The sequence below is a fragment of the Phallusia mammillata genome, chromosome 4 (assembly GCF_965637545.1).
Source record: "Phallusia mammillata chromosome 4, kaPhaMamm4.hap1.1, whole genome shotgun sequence".
NCBI lineage: Eukaryota > Metazoa > Chordata > Ascidiacea > Phlebobranchia > Ascidiidae > Phallusia > Phallusia mammillata.
Genome location: NC_137255.1, coordinates 17,963,660 through 17,981,224, shown reverse-complemented (window position 1 = coordinate 17,981,224; position 17,565 = coordinate 17,963,660). Strand labels below are relative to the sequence as shown.

The 17,565-nt window shown below is 38.1% G+C and overlaps 1 protein-coding gene across 1 annotated transcript; it reads left to right on the top strand.

Annotated features, from left to right (window-relative positions):
- The first annotated feature begins 375 nt into the window (after positions 1 to 375).
- On the top strand, positions 376 to 14,298 carry LOC145223281 (protein FAM184A-like). The gene is made up of 19 exons (XM_080089679.1): positions 376 to 660; positions 718 to 875; positions 1,060 to 1,756; positions 1,908 to 2,043; positions 2,229 to 2,410; positions 2,686 to 2,862; positions 6,522 to 6,674; positions 7,139 to 7,299; positions 7,800 to 7,922; positions 8,223 to 8,373; positions 8,688 to 8,828; positions 9,107 to 9,210; positions 9,280 to 9,401; positions 9,476 to 9,624; positions 9,745 to 9,862; positions 10,197 to 10,389; positions 12,589 to 12,706; positions 13,216 to 13,320; positions 13,754 to 14,298. The coding sequence occupies exons 1-19, from the start codon at positions 517 to 519 to the stop codon at positions 13,949 to 13,951; spliced, it is 3,330 nt and encodes a 1,109-aa protein (XP_079945805.1). The 5' UTR covers positions 376 to 516; the 3' UTR covers positions 13,952 to 14,298.
- The last annotated feature ends 3,267 nt before the right edge of the window (positions 14,299 to 17,565 follow it).

Below are 17,565 nucleotides of genomic sequence, written 5' to 3'. Positions count from 1 at the left end.
TTTTACCCCCAAAAAGTTAATTTTCAATAAAGTTTTGGAGATAAAGACTTAAATGTGTTAAATTTAAAGCAAAAATATCATCTATCGCTTTGATTTCAAACTAAATTCCAGTTTGAAAACATTAAATTTAATGGTTGCCATGTCAACCGCGTGTATTTACAAATCAGCTTGAATTAATAGGTACAAATCCGATGTGCATGGGTGAACACAATGTTGTTAGTTACTGCTTATCTCGAGTTCGGTTTTTGTGACTACAATTTTTAGCACGAAAGTTTTCTGAGTTTTGTGAACTTTTGCTATTCAACGTTTATGTTCAAACGTACAGTTAATTTATTGTAGAAAGTATTTTAACGTTTTCATGTACAATTCAGAATTCAGATAAATGTTTGATAAAATGGAAGGATATTGCGTTGCTGAAAAGAATCCTTCCAAAGTTTTTTGTTCCATCGTCCACTTGGGCACACAATTTAATGTTTAAAGCAAAACTGCCATCATACTTATTCACATCTTGATGTAATGGCTACTGGAAAAATGTCTTGGCAATATTACAATAACCAGCAGAAGCATGGCCAATCATATGGAAATAGCAGTGGCAATATGGGAGGGGATGTACAGGATATGCATCTCAAAATGTCAAAGAAAATTGCCCAGCTGACAAAGGTGAGACAGGATTTTTTATGTTTATGTGGTTATTTATCTGAGCTTGATCCATTTTAGGTCATTTATGCTTTGAATACAAAAAATGATGACCATGAGGCAGCGATGGAAGCACTTAAAGATGCCCATGAGGAAGAAATGCAACAATTATTATCTGAAACAGCTGCAAAAATTCAACAGTATCGACTAAAGATTGGAAATGAACTGGACTTGCGAAGGTATGATAGTCTTTTTTTTTGCGGATGCAAAAACATACTAGTTTGACATACTGTTGTGTATGACATTTAAATGTTTGTAATTCAATATGAACAGGAGTTAATTAAATATAGTTTGCATTGGGTTACCTATATTTTACACTCAAATAAACATAGTCATTGATTTTGTATTGTTTTACTTCAATAGAAAAGTACAAAATCTGGAAGATTGTGTTGAATCATATACTAAAGAACGAAAATTGGCTGTTGTGGAAATGGATGCATTCAAACATAGTGTTGAAGAACGTGAAACTGAACTTCGCTCTGCACATCAAAAAACAGTGGCAAACCTATCTAGGGAATTATTAGAAGCAAAAGCAGCATTTGAACAGCGAATAGATGATTTTGAAAACAATATGTCCAGTGCAGAAAGAGAAAGGCACAAAAACTTTGACTCTGTTATCATGGATTATAAATCACAAATACAAAACTTAAATGAGCAATTGAATGAACAAAAGAATAAATTTGAAGCAGAACATGCAAACTTAAGTGAGTCCCATTCATTGCAACTGGCCAGTTTGCGAGTGGAATTGGACAAAGCAAACCAAGAGACCAAAAAATGTGTTGAGGACTATGATGGCAAAATGGAAAAGGCAAAGGCGTTCTATGAGCGAGAATTAATGGCTTTAAAAGCATCCTCCATGTCTGATGAGGAGATGGAGAAAAGGTGGAAGGATCGAGAGGCCAGAATGAAGGAGGAATCTTCCAGAGTTGAGTTAGCTCTAAGGAAGAGAATAAAAGAGCTAACTGATGAACTCGCCATCCAGACCGATGAGATTCAGAGCCTTAATGACCAACTACATCAGTCTGATGCCAAGGCTAACAGCACTGTTGATCATATCAAGGTTGGTGGTATATAAATATTTTTGTTTGTATGTGAATAGTGGTTTAGGTTAACATTCCTTTATGTTATGCTGTGTGCTTTAAACATTTGTTTTTATGCTTTTTGGAATCATTGCTTTGTTTGTTAACCAAGCATTTTTATTTGTGTTAAAGGACCTCCGTGACCAACTAGCAAAGTTACACACTGAGTACAATGCTACTTCAGATCATGCAAAGTTTGTTGAAGAAGAATTAAATACTGCTCGAGAAAGAATCGACTCACAGGCCAATGACATCATCAAAAAATCAAGTAAGTTGATAACCCCAATCTGAATTCCTTGCACAAGATATAACCCAGCTCATTTACCGATTTTGAACAAACAGAATCAAAACTATTGGAAATATACTTAAAGTATAAACTACATAACTACAGAATTTTAGTACATTAGAATTTTAGTATATATTTTTCTAAGCCAAACTTTTTTGAATGATCAGGTATTATTGGTACATTGGAGGCAATTAAACTTACACAAGAAGAGAGCATTCGAGACCTTGAATCACAAATGAAAGATTTGAAGAAGCGATATCAGGATGTTGATTCTGAGCGTGTTGCTCTGCAAAAAGCACAGACTGATGAAAATGGGCAACTTGTTCAGCAGCTAAAAGTTATGGGACAGGTAAAAAATGTAAAACTTTTGTATTGGGAATTACAATGTACAACATGTTTGTAAAGCTCTGTGGTTATACTTTGACCCACGGCAGTCACGCTTTTTTGACAAAAAACACAATTTAACAAATTTGAACCAAGAGTAGGCAAAATTAACTAATGGAATGCAAACTAAATTACTGTTTTCATTTTGCTTCAAGCATGGTAATAAATTGTGACAAAACCATATTTAGTTGAACATCAAACAACATGGTTTATTGCTTATCAATGCTGTTGTTTATACAGCGCATTCAGACCATGACAGATGAGAAGACAGCATTACAGAAGCAATTTAAGCGAAACCTTGATGAACTGAAACTGAGCCATGATGAGGAAGTGGAAGGTTTAAAACAACAATTTGAGAATGAAGCCAACTCAATGGCAACCAACCATCAAGCTGAAGTGGATATGATGAAAACTGAAGTGGGTTAAAGGGTTTTTGAACTAATTTGGTTAACTTCGGGACAACAAGAAACTTAAATTTTATGCAGACATTAGGGCAGTTCTGTTTATTTGAAGCTCGTAGGTTTATAGGTTAAAATGGGGACCTATGTGGCAAATTTAACACACATGTGATAAATGACACTACAAAGGATTCTCTTTTTAAAATCACCAAATTCAGACCTAAAGTCATTAACAAACAATAAAGATGGCAACCGTCTAGTCACTGGTCGCTGACATGTGCTACAGCATTCTCTTGGGGATAGCAGTGCCACCAGCCCCTCGAGGTTCATGTTAGCATGCGATATCAGTGCGTAACTTAAACGCCTGACCCCGGGCGTGTTTACAAAGCCCGAGCCAGGTCGGACAATGCGTCCATTGTACGGTAGCCGCAGTGCATAACATTCGACTGGCATCGTGGGCTTGGTCGTAAGTCGTAACGTGAGTTGTCGAAACACGGCTATGTCGGATTAGTGTAATTACGTAACGTAGAGTTTGTGGCGTTTTTGGATATACATCACTGAGTTTGTTTGTTGTCTGCAACCGGCTGCTCAGTCACGGATGTTAATTGCCCACAAGTTTACCAAGTATCTGGCTACCGATAACCTGAAGTTACAAGGGGTTTTTGGTGCAAACATTGTGGTTTAAGAGACTTCGTTAAAGGAAGAAAAAACAGTCTATCCCCCAAACTGCTTGATTTACAACAACCATAATTTAAACGCATTTGAACAATTTTGAATAACGTACATTTTTTGCTTTCAAATTAAAGGTGTTTCGAATAGCGAGTAATGGTGCGAAGAGTAAACTACCGCCCTTTACAATCTCAAACGCATATCACGCATGTTAAACCTCAATTTTTGTAAACAGTCGTCTCGACAAATCACCATTTTTGCAGAAAAACTGTGGGAAATTGGACACATAAAGTTGTATCGCAGTCTGGGCGCAACAAATCGGGAGTTTTATCGCTCGTTATCTGGTTATGGTATGCGCATTAGGCCATCCGAGCGTTACTTGTACTTGTTGCACTCATGCTATTGAGAGAAACCATAGACTGCTCGCCTTCTTAAAGGGCAAATTCAATCGACTGTCCTTTGTTGCATTTATAGTGGTTTTAACGTTTTAAAACGCTCAAAGCACTAGTTCGCCGATAACAAAAGTTCGACCAATACAGCGGTTAAATGTAAAATATTAAATACACGACGTTGCATTAATACATATATGCCTTGGTAAATGGGCCGGTGGTGGTTGAAATTGCGTAGAAAGCTTTTCAATGTAAGCTAATCCGTCTTGTTCAATTTCAGTCCCACGGGGAAAGGCCGCGGGTTGTTGTTTGATGCAGCAAAGTTAGCGATTTAGATTTGAACATGAAATTGTCCGGGTGTGATCATCGTTTTGCGGTTTATATTACGAAGTTTTGCGTATTAGAAAACAAAGATTAACCAATTATCTAAAACGCATAATCCAATTTTCAAACACAAATAATGACAACTTAAGATTTAGCCACACTATTTGTCTGTAAACCAAACAATAAACTTGGCATCCTTGTTTAAATTACAAATATTTTCTCTAGACCAAAAATATTGCCTTGTGTTGAAGCACGTTGTTATGTTGAATAGTATTTGTCTGTTGGCAAGTTATGTGGCCTTAAAGCAATCGTATTGGTGTGTTAAACAACCGAGCACATTGTGTTTCCCTGTCCGAGAGTTTGTAATAACAACCAGCTCGGTCCGTACTTCACCACTCAGTGTTCCTCTATCATTGCTGTGATGATAAGATATGTTGCCTAGATTCCTATTGCGAGGTCAGGGAATCAAAATCCCGTAGGAAACCGTAGATGTTCATTTTTGTCAAATTCCTCCATTTAATTACATTGAATTTTGTGCCTGACTTTGAAAACAGAAGAGACTTTAACAGTCTCTTTGCTGAATAAATAATTCAATTTTGACCACTTTATTGAAATTTCCTGGGTTTCTATGGATTACAGCAAATTTTGGCAACCGTCTTGAAACAGATTCGTGTGCCCTTGACGCGGACCGCAAAGATCTGACAAAATTTTATTTTACGGAAGTATATGGCCACCGCAAATGCTTTCATATCACAAATCAACCGCAGAAAATGTTCCTACTTGTTTCTCAGTGCATTTCTTCTTCTATCAAGCTGTTTTACTAGGGTCAGTACAAAATGCACGATCTTAAAAAATAAAGTTGGCAATCATTTGACAACTATTTCAAATCATTTTTACAAAACAGCGTATAACCGCAAATTCGTACATTGTTGCAGCATTGTGACTTTGCATTCTTTGTCAAGACGCGTGTCCACCCCCTTCTAGATGTTATGAATGGTCGCGCGCGCGGCATGTCGTGCTAGCTCAGGCGTGACGTAGGTAATGACGTAATCGCATGTGTTGCCCACCAACTGACTGGTTCGATTTCGTTTCGAGTGTCGAAGTTTTGTGGTCACAGAATGCAACGCGACATCTGTGTGGAAATCCAATCCTGTTCATTAGTACATTGGGTTGCTTACAAAGCGGGGTGCATTAGTGACGAGCGTTTCTCAACTGTAGGGCTCTATTGCCACCTAAGAGGACCACGAGTGTAAGCACACCACTTGCACCCACCAATAACGAACAACTAACGCCATGTGCGATTACCTTTAAGTTTTTAAAATGACTACTTTAGGCATTATTGTCATTTGTGATCTTTTCTTCGTAATTCAACAAATTCTACATTTTTGTTACTAAGCCCATTTGGTTTTAAGGGTTACTTTAAGGAAGGCAGAAAGATTGTACTTTCTACCCAATTAGTATATTGCAACCACTGGTGTTCGTACAACTGTGGGTACGAAATCCGACCAAGAAAATAATCAGCAGCAATCGATATTTGCTTTATGTTACTTTGCGGGTCAATAGATATTCAAACATATATAAACCCAACGCACAAGAAACAAAAACTTCCCAAAAACCTACAACGATTTATCAATATAAAAGTTCTGCAAGGCTGAACTGGTTTGTAAGAGGCTGTTAAGCTCTCATATTAAAAGACGGAATTTAATGAGATCGTTGGCCAACGCTGCCCAAATCAATGATAAGTGGTCAGTTTGTTTGTAGACAAATATTCCAAAGCGTCCTGTGAACTAAATGATGTTGGGTTGGGGTGAACACCTGTCCTACGATGCATTGTTGTGTTGTTTGTGTACATACGCTTTACTTTGTTTTGGGGTTTCTCGGACAAAGTGGGCTTACTGTGTAATTTCGAACTGCTGTAGTTCGATAGTCAATTGAATTTCGTTTCTTGCGACGAAGTAACTGCTGTGCACTGAAAAGGTGAAACTCCTAGTTTGGCAATAACTGAGCGTTTAATATAACTGGGTTTATGTGTGGTTGGTAAAATAGCAAACGGTGTTACGAACTGTTTTATGTTGGTTCTGTAAAAAAGGAATATAAAAAGAAAACAAGCGTAATCATTTGTAAGCTCAAGTTTTATAGTGCATATAGCAGTGGTACTTGTCTTGCCGCGACCCCAATAATAACAGGCGACCCAATTGGGAAAACAGGTGTATAGCGTGTTCAACAGTATTGCAATTGATTAGCAATAAAAAAGATATGTAGGGGTTTTTAACCTGAGAAAATGGTTGTTTTTTAGACACAAGAAGCGATGGACAAACTGCTGCGTGAAATGCAGGAGCGAATAATGAAGGAGGCGTCCACGTTCGAAGAGGAGAAAGCGGCTGCAATTTCACGTTTGGATGAGGAAAAGAAAGAGATGAAAAACGAGCTTAGAAAAGCTCACCAAGAGGTGTATAAAGTTAACTGTATGAAATTTCTTAAGTTAACAAGGACAAAAGTTGGTGATAGCGATTTCAGTGTGATAAACAGAGACAGGTTACGATCTTAAGCGCTTAATATTTTGTAAAGCCGTTAATGTGTAACATACACATTTGCTATTACATCAAAGTTTACAACTAAAAAAATCAGAATTACTCTGAAGAAAGCAACTTTTAAAAAGAGGCATCATTTTGCAATGGATAAGGCTACAGACATGAATGTAAACAGCGAACTGTTTCTGCTAATGTTATGTTGAAAACGGCTAAAGCGCTTTTCTGTGTCCCGAGATCTTAGTGTTGAGACTTGCAACATGTGCTTTGCGATGGAAAAAAAAGGTTTAAACCTTTAAGTCCCAATTTGAAGTTGCTCAGCGTAAAAGTGCTTTGTGAACCTACTTTGAGAGCCATAACACCAGCATACAACTACATCATACAGATCAAGAGCTTATCCGACGTCATATCACTGCACGAAAGCGGACTTGGTGACGCAAGCAGCAGAATCGAGGGACTAAAATCTCGAATCTCAGAACTCGAAAATGAAGTTAGGGACGCTGATGGACGACGAAGGACGGTGGAAGCGAGCGCTGAAACACTCCGGTATGTGTTGCGTCACAAGTGCCACTCTGTGACGTCATGCAGCGTGGCGTCGCTAACGAGTTGCACCTGGCGTTGAGCGTTTTAAAAGTTTGACTTTCTGCTGATGCGTAGAATAGTGGACAATAATAACTATGTCGCGTATTATTCTTTCAATTATTGCTGGAAGTTTCAATGACTGTTTTATTCGACGAACAACTCAAGCAAAAGTTTTATTTGCAATCCCTTACAACACGGAGTATCATTAGGAACTAAAACATACAACTTACAGTAAACCTTGGTTAAACCATATTCGACTGATCCGGATCTTCGCCTAATTTGCACAAAACTTGAGGTATAGATGACTTTAATGTGGTAAGGCTTTCACTTATCGGCGCTGGGTCTTTGCATAATCCGGAATAATGTTTTTGGTATAAAAGGGTCCGGATTAACCGAGGTTTACTCTATATTTAGTTATGGCCGATTATTATTTACGATCCAAACATTTATGTTTCACGCTTTAGTGCTGACATAAAGCATCAAAGTCACGAACATGACCGCCAGGTGGCGACATTGCGGAGTGAGCACGAAGAGGCGCTGCGGAGATTAAAACGAGAGTCTGAAGAAAAGGCTGAGGAGGAAACAAGGTGGGCACAAAGAGGAAATCAGTTATTTCCACAGCTACAGCTAAATTGCCACGTTTTCTTTGCGATTAGTCAGATTTGTCTGGAAAACCAGAATCAAATCTCTTTCGGCAACCTATACAAGCTTTAAAAAACAAATCGGTTTTAAAACATATTTCTTTCTAAAATCATATTTTAGCAAACAGGCGGCTCTTTTGATACGTTGCCGAAAGCACGACTGTTTTAGCCTTGACACACTATAGTTTTCCTGGACTGACTCAAAGTGGGATTTTTGTGTATTAAAAAAATGTTTCCATCACGTAGGTTAAAGCTTGCCGAGCTTCAGGCCCGACTGGCGTCACAATACACTGACGAACGTCGCGAAGCTCTCCTTCACTTAGAATCGCGCAAAGAAGATGAGCTGAACGCGGCAAGAGCTGGATGGGAAGAACAGATTCGCCAACTCTCCATGCAGGTTTGATAAACTACTTCCATTTGTGGGCATAATTTGCAATCGAATTCCGTTCGCAACGTGTTTCAAGGCTTGTTTTCGGGAAAATGTTGGTGTTTTCTGTTAGATTTGCGGAAATCAACCGTTTTTTTCCTTTAATTATATTTTTGTTGGTGTTCATACCTATTGTGTATATTTATGTCGTTTCAAAACGGATTTGTCTTTGTTTTGAATCGCAGCTTAATTTTAATTGGTCGTTGCTCATTATATAAAACATAGGTTTGGTGTTTATTCCAACCCAAGTACGTTTAAAAAACAAATTATACGCATGTTCAAAGATGACCGACATGCGAAACGGCTTCGAAGCGGAAAGACATCAGATGGAACATCGAGTGGAAGAGGGGAGAAGCGAGATGACGTCACTCGAACGGAGGTTGCGTAGCGAAGCTCAGGAAGCGGAAATCAAATTGAGATCTGAGGTGATTGAACACACTTTGCGAACAGGTGTATCGTTGCGACCAAAGCACCTTCAATGCATTCAACCAATACTCAGGACCGAAACGTGCTTGAAAACACGATTTAACAATCTAAGCATTTTTATCATGGGGTGATTTTTAGAGCACTTCATTTTTTTAAAATTTTCGACCCGAATGGCTTTCAGTTTGTGTACGGATTGACAATAATCAATGAACGCATGCAGATTGTTTCACCAGTGACAGATTTTTGAAGAATCGATTAATTTATATTTGTAAATCAGATGGAAAAACTCATTGCAACCCACAAAATGGAAATCGCAACTTTGGAGCAACGAAAGAGCGATGAATCTCGGAACACAGAAAGCAAATTGCTTTCACAGCACAGGTTAGTCATATTTTTTCGTTTTCAGTTTACTGTCCAATTTTATAAACGGCGCTTGTTAAATGCATTCAGAGAAGAGATGCAGTCGCAAATGCGCGCCCAGCAAATCGCTCTTGAGGCTCTTAAAGATAAAATGAAGAGAGAAAAGATGGAGGAGTGGGAGAGGAGAGAGCAGGAATTTCAGCAAGATGTCGGTTAGTAACTTAAGTGTATTTTTTGGAAGTTTGATGGGTCAATGAAAGAATTACCTAATATTTTTGACCACCAGAGGAGATAAAGAGTCAGCTCCAGCATCAACATTCATCAACCCTGGATGACGTCACGCGTCAGTACGAAATGCAACTCGCTACAGCGAAATCGAGCTTGGAGCAACAAGCGAACGCGTCTGAGCGTAAAGAGGAAGAGTATAATCGCAAGGTAAATACAAAGCCTTAATAAGTTGGTAACTTTAGCAGTGTAACACATGTGTAAAAAACCTAAGAAAATATCTATTGATCTTGTCTGTTGGTAATCCCAAAGATAAAATTTGCATTTTAGCTCACGGACTTGGAGATGGAATTGCGCAACACCACTTCGCAACTAAACCATTTGCGCGACAAAGTCACCGAACAAAACGAATCCTTAGCCACTGTCAACAGGGAACTGGACATGAAAGGTAACTGTGGCTGTTCTTTTCACGGGGTTCGAACCCATGAAGCTCCCGGTAACTGGCCAATTTCTCTCCATAACGCAAAAGTGTCGAATCCTAGCGGATAAAATCAGAAAGAAGTATAGTTGAAAAAAATGACATTGAATGCAGGCATCACGACCATGTCATCCCATTCATTGCAGTGTTAAATGTGTTTTGCAATTGTGAAACCTTGTGTCGAAAAATCGTGTCAATTATAAACTGAATTTTTTGATGGACAGGGTAACATTGAAGTTTGCAACTAAATCTACCGTAAGTTCACAAGGACTGGGAGTGATTGAAAACTTATTTGACTATACAGGTCAGGAAATATTGCGAGTGAGGAGTGACGCACACGGGGAGCTGAGGAGGAGAGAGGAGGAGTTAACTCGGAAGTTTCAGACCAAACAGGATCGATACGAGGCTGAGACGATTCGACAGAAACAAGCGATGGTGAATGACTTTAACCGAGCAACCGAAGCTCTCAAGGACAAGCTGTCGTCCCTCAATATTGCGTGAGTCCTTTGAACACATTTCTGAACTCAATAGGTACTTGAAAATATGAAAGCCCACCGTTTACATTTTATTTTAAATGCAAGAAAAATGTTTCTGGTCTCGCCTGTTTTTAAAATTGGTATTTACTCACAACGGTTTACAAAGTTTGTGACCTTTCCGTTTTGTATTATTGTTTTCTTGTTGTAGAGAATAGTTTAGATGTGGGTTTCGTCCATTAATTTGCTTAGTGCCGTAAATGAGCATATGACATGGAAATGTTTTTCAGGAGTTTTTAGTTAATTATAAGGCCAAAAAATAGTTGAAACCACGGAGTTTAAGTAAAGTTGTCAATACTGGGTCTAAAATTATGTTTGTCTTCGCAAACTAATTAAAACAGCACTAGAAACTATTTCGCGCACGTTTGGAAGCTCGCAGGAAAGCGTGTGTTTAAAGAACGTGTAAATATTATGTTTTATTGTTCACTCCTACTACTGTCAATTTGGAGTATAATACTTTAATTATGGGTCCCCTTCCCTGAAGGGGACACATATTGTTTTTGTCCGTATTTTTTTTTTCTTTTTTTCTTTTTTCTTTTTTCTTTTTTCTTTTTTCTTTTTTCTGTCTAACGCTGGTTTGTAACGCTCGTTTGGTCAAGAAAGAGTGCTTCAAATTTATTCAAATTTGGACATATGTTAGATATTAATCCAAACTTGGTCCACGTGAAGTTTGACCCCAAATTACCCAGCGGTTCACCCACAGGCCCCCGAAACGTAAAATTTTTAACGCTGGTCTGTAACGCTCGTTTAGTGAAGAAAGCGTACTTCAAATTTATTGAAATTTGGACATATGTTAGATATTAATTCAAACTTGGTCAACCAGAAGTTTGACCCCAAATTACCCAGCGGTTCACCCACAGGCCCCCGAAACGTAAAATTTTTAACGCTGGTTTGTAACGGTCGTTTAGTAAAGAAAGAGTGCTTCAAATTTATTCAGATTTGGACATATGTTAGATATTAATCTGAACTTGATCCACCTGAAGTTTGACCCCGAATGACCCAGCGACACACCCACAGACCCCCGAAACGTAAATGTGTCTAACGCTCGTTTGGTCAAGAAAGACACTGTAGGCAGAAGTCCCAAGAGAGTACGTTTACGAATAATAGGGCAGAGCGGGAGGGCTCAGCTTGACGTCGGACAGACGTTTTACGAGACGTCGTTTCGGTGATTAGAAATCAGCTGTTTTGCACAGCAATGCATGTCGTTTTATTAAGTTATCACTCACATTTTCAGTTTTGGCAAAGGTTTCACACATATGACGCGATTTAAACCTAATAAGCGTGCTTCGGTTTCGTATAATGTCAAGCAAAACTTTGTTAAACAAACTAAATATGAAAAAATAAACTTGACTTTTTTGCAAGATAAAAGTTTTTTAAATGCTCGTTGTTAGGTTGGCCGCTGCATGACCACGGGTTACTTAAGGTCAATTAGTAGGTATTACTAACACAGTTCAGAACTTTCTTTCGCCATAACGTAGCGTTTTTTTTTTTTTTTTTAATCAAATACTCAAGGCGTATATAAATTAGGTCAAACGGTGTTGTTGAACACCAAGGACGGCGTGCTATTGAAAACGGTGTCAAAAGGTCAAACAGTCGTTTGGTGTGTGCACCCTAAAGGTTACTACAGGTCAATGGTACTCGTTTTGCGAAACAAAGTTAAATGAAAAACTCGTTTTGCGAAACAAAGTTAAATGAAAAGTTATGTATACACTTGCAGCAAATCGTATTTTAATTGTCTGTAACACAACTGTTACAGCTTTCTAGAAAAAAATTGTGTTTAAAACCCGACCTTGGACGACAATATCTGGGTCAAAGCAAGAGATTAAATTGAAAGTATTTGTTTCGTTCTTTTTTAATGCTTTTGTAATTATACGACAATAATAGTGCAAAAAAATACAACAAAATTTTTCATTGTTGGGTTAACGCTTTCTAAAAATTTGTTCTTAAGAATTTAAAAATCACCGCAACATTTGTTTACCGTAAATCCGCACAAACACGCGTGTGGGGACCCATTAGTTTTTGTTTACAAAAACAATCATATGTGTAGATCAAATGATGTGTATAGTAAATTGGTAAATATCGTATAGAATATATAAAATGGAAGTATATCAGAAAGCCACCATTCTAGTTATCTGATATTTTTAACATCACATTTAAACCCAGACTCCGTGAAGCAGAGGAGATGTACGAGAGAAGAGATAGTCGACCCGAAGATCTTGACATGATCAACCAGCTGAAGGAACTTGTTCGAGATCGGGAAAACCAGATGCAAAAATTAATCGTAAGTTCTCTATAGTATGAACTGCTAGACAATATACGCTTTTGCTGCTGTGATTGAGTTAAAGTATTTGGCTGCATAGTCTTTAAGTTTTGCAGGACTCTAACATCGTCTTTTTGCAATAAAACTTACAGAAACATGATATTAGACAACGTTATACCATAACCTTAAAACTGAGTATTATTTACTGATAAACGGACCTGAAAAGTTAAAAAAGGGTCCCAAGTTTTTACCGTTTTTGAACCTTTGATTGGTACTAATACCCGTTTTTGGGTATCCGTGTAATAGGAGAATCGATTTAAGTTGAGATAAGCAGAAAACACTTGTTACTCATTTGCTACTTCAAAAGTGTGCGGGCTACACTATCATCATTTCGAGAAACCATTGTTAGCCACAAGAGGTGTGAAAGACCATATCCCAATTCAACCTTTTCGATCTCATGAGAACAGTTTCAAGATTTCAGTGATTAAAGCGTTAGTGGTAGTCGCCTAACCTACTTGGGTTTTTCACAGGACGATAAGAAATATTATCAGATGGAACTGGTAAACCGTGAAACAAACTTCAATAAAGTTTTCAGCGCAGCTCCGAATGTGGGAGTACTTAATCCTCGAGGAAAGGTTGGTGATTCTCGCGATTTCATTTCTATATCATTTAACCAATCTGGACCTTTCCAGCTATTTTTTTGACTTATATGGATGTCTTCTGCTAATGAATGCTTCAAATGCCCGGTCGTATCTTCAGGGATTACCACACAAAATTTCTGGTATATCATGTATGATTCGGAGATAGCCCCTTTTATAAAGTTCGACTGGGCGTTATTTGAGATCTAGTTCCATGCATAGATATGTTAATACCGTTATAATTTGTCACCATAATTGAATTATACCCAAGTTAGCAACACAAACGATCGATAGAACGGATACGATGGATATTTTGTAAAGTTGGGTTGGCATTAGTCAATTTAATCATTTACCCGTAGAGTAAAACTTTTTTATTGTATAGTTCGGATATTACATTCACCTAAACTCAAACGTTTTTTGTTTTGTACAGAAAAAAGGACAAAATACGTTGTCAGCACCTCCTCGCTTTACGCAGCAATTTGTCAGCGTTCCCAATCTTAACTCTATCGAACCCGCAATGAACGGCTCAAACCGATTGGAACCGATTCGCTCCGGTTCCACCTCGCCCGGCGGTTACAAGCAGCTACAGCCAACGCCACCGCAACACCCCAAAAAGTTCCTTAGGTAGGCCGGTTGTTGCATGGTGCCGACGTAACCACCAACTATGCTGCGTCATCAGTGACGTAACCGTCGACTAACTGCTGTGCATGACGTCATGGGGAAATCACCCGTCTTTTTCCGACTTATTTATTTCTTTGTATACTTCTACTTTTTATCGACAAAGTTACCTGAAAAAGTTTATGCGTTTTTTGAAGCAAATACTATATTTCCCGGTGTGCCTTTTACTTACGTTTGTTTCGTGTTTTAACACCGTATCTGCTTTCAAGTGACGCCATGCATATGTGCGTTATAATCGCATGTGTGATGTTGCCTCAGATCTCTAACGAAATATAACTCATCACTGTACTGTAAAAACTTTGTCATAATGATTGCGTGTTGCGTAACAACAATGTTTTGTTGCGCAATAACAGCTTAATAGCATGGTTTGTATAATTTACCATGTCTGGAATTGTGTATTTATGATATGAAGGGTATATTTGTAAGATTTTTTTACTTCTATAAATTGTCCAGAAAACAAAATTTAACGACCGCAAGCCATTTTGTAATGTTCAAGAAAAATTGTAAGTATGTGAGTTTTAAAAAAGAGGGGTTAGGCGGGCAAAATGAGATGTGTTTGGATACGGCTTTACGAAGCCTGTGCAAATTTTGAATTGTATACACCTACTGAGTTAAGTAATTAACTTGTAAAAAATTGGTTGTTTATAATATCGGACACAGAGTGAGTTAATGATGTTTTTTGCTGGTTAAAAATTAACATTCTTTCGATTTCAACCAATGAACTTACTCTAAACATAAAAAAAAACGAACGAATCCATCTTAGTACAACCAGATTTAGGTCAAAATTCCTTGCAGAGACACAGCTTTACACATTCTAAAGTTGGGAAACACACAAAAGTTGAAACTTCTAATCCTATTTTCTACTCCATGAAACCGCCACATCACCATATGCGTCATACCAAGGACGAATTATTTTGTGATTTCCAGATTAAGGGGACTTTGCAAACCCCATTTAAAGCTTGGCGCATACCTCAACGACGAATAAGCCGCAAAGATGTTTTTCTCCCGAACCTGGTTATGCTGCTATTTAATGCTAATTACACAATAAAAAAATCCAAGTTCAAACAGCGATACTAGAAAAACACTAGCGATTTGGATATTAGCCAAAAAACAACTCATGCTGGCTGTTGGTGAGACAAGTTCAAATCGAAATCCGATTATAACGGACGCAGAAATGGCTAAATGAATTTGGCACAAACGATCTGACGTCCGAATTTAGAGATTATCTTTTCGTGACTTGCGGTTCACCTTTTGTTATTGCTCTTATTCGGTGGAATCTCAACGGAAAGCTAAGGTTACAATGGGCAGAGCAGTTACTCGACTACGCCCAAATAAACGAGTTTGTTTGACACAAAGTGCATTTTGACAATGGCAACAAATACTTTCGAGTTAACGTTCCTGCATGAATGCTATCTTGGTTTTAGTAGCCTACATTAGGGCAATTTATATAAAATAGGTGATCTCTACATGTAAAACATAAAACAATTTGTTTTAGCCTAGTCCAGATAATTCAAAAATAACTGGTAGTTGGAAAAATAGGAATATCATGCTTTCAATACTTCACAAGAATACATTGTCTCATACCCGTTTAACTAAAATGTTTTTTTAGTTTTTTTTTCGGTAATCCCGTGCTAATGATGAGTGACTAAGTGTTTTCTTAAGTACCTGTCAACGTTAGCAAGTGCACGTTGAAATTCTGCTATGCGTGCCACCAGTTAAAAGTCACCGACAATACGCAACAACAATGAACCAGGCAATTTATTTTATTGAGATAAGTGCCTGAGCGTATCTCCCACTTAGTTTGACCTTATAGGTGACTCAAGGTCATTGTCTGATTTTCTCAAGTCGCGCCAATGCTAATTTTACGTTTAGAACACAATCGGTATGTTTCCCGAATCAAAATCAAATGAAATAGGAATTATTTTAAGTAGGCCAGTATCATCGAAAAGGAATTCCGTACAAAACTCCCCTTACGCATACACACTTCATAAATCATTGAAAACATGACAAGTTTTCCTGCGACGAGAATAATCCACAAGCAGTAAGAAAATGAATCACCAAACTTACCTGTATCGACGTATGCTTTAAATAACGTTTGTGGTTACATCGAAACAACTACTTCGACGTTTTCTTGGTTAAATCAGACACAATACAAACAATATTATTTTAATCATTACGGAGTTTTTTTTTATTTTTGTGGTTTCACTTTTTTCATGTTAGTGGTGTACATCATTGGAAAGACACTTATTTATGTTTGTATTTAATTATATTACAGCCGTATTTAATTATATTACAGCCCAACCAGTGAAGCAAACGATACCGTCGATCAGTTTTCCCAGCGATTTGCAACCAACGTCAATGGGACAACAGCAACAACAAACGGATTCTCCAAAACATCAGAGGAATTCGTCAAACTTCGCATGCAAAGTCCCAACCATCATCAACAACGACTGACTCGCACCACCACTTTCGAACCTTCGGGAAAAATCAGTCATTGTGACGTCATAAGAGCGTCGTTGGTTGACGTAGACGAAGTTTGGGAAACGAGAAACAGGGTAAACAGTGAGGCACGGCCAGTAGGTCCGACGTCATCAGTGGGTGACGACATGATGTTGTTACGTAGAAGTGAACGCGTAATGTCACCGTACGGTTCCCTTCCAGATCACTATACATTACGTAAATATAATACGAACAGCAAACGCAAGAGTGTGAGAGATTCGTTTATGATGCTTTTAGCCTCAAGAAAGAAATCTCCGCGGGTCAAGAAGTGACCTAAAGTATCATGTAACTTAATTGAAACCGAAACTAAATTATAGCATGTGTTGTATGTATTAACTATTTTTTGCGAAATAATATTTTTTGTTCCATGGTCTTCCACATATTTTGATTGTGTTAGAAAGTTTAACGCTTCCACCAGGTCAACAAAAAATAGAGGACAAGTGAATAATTTGTCATATAAATCGTGCTTCTTTCTATTCCTGTTCTGGTGTTTATGCGCTCTTGCTGTACTATACAAAGTATATGGAAGTTCCTTGTTTACCAGTCGTATACTCCAAATTTGATCTCGCGGAAAAGCGGCCGATGTCGTCAAGTCTCGTGCTGCGACCGCGTGTTCAAGATTTCGCGATTAGCGAGAACTTGCTATTCTCTTGCGGTAGCGTGAAGTACCTGGCTTTTGTTTCAGATGGTCACCTGTTACGTCACAACAGAAACTATCGTACTTTTTATCGTACAAAATCAATTGCATGAAACTGCGTTTGAAAGCCACGGAGTCGATAACATCGTCAAGTTTATGAAACTAACTCGATGCTTGCGGGCAATTTTGACTCGACCTATTGTGTTTTGTAGCGAAAACTGCAGTGTCGCCTTTTGTGAAAAGTTATTTATCAAATAAACTTGATCTAATCTTTTAAGTCTCTGTAGCATTAAACTCCCATTTGGCGACTTGGTGCCTCGCCACAATTGACAAATGTTTGTTCAGTCTCACGATAGCAACTGCCCATCAACACGACAAACGTTTTTTTGGAAATTACTGTAGTTTTAACGTAGGCTTTAACGCTGTAA

What these genes read in the sequence shown, in the direction of transcription:
- LOC145223281 (XM_080089679.1), top strand. Translation starts at nt 517, where the DNA reads ATGGCTACTGGAAAAATGTCTTGGCAATATTACAATAACCAGCAGAAG. An exon ending in AAATCAAATTGAGATCTGAG is followed by an intron (nt 8,829 to 9,106) that starts GTGATTGAACAC and finishes TTTGTAAATCAG; the next exon opens with ATGGAAAAACTCATTGCAAC. An exon ending in CTGTCGTCCCTCAATATTGC is followed by an intron (nt 10,390 to 12,588) that starts GTGAGTCCTTTG and finishes ATTTAAACCCAG; the next exon opens with ACTCCGTGAAGCAGAGGAGA.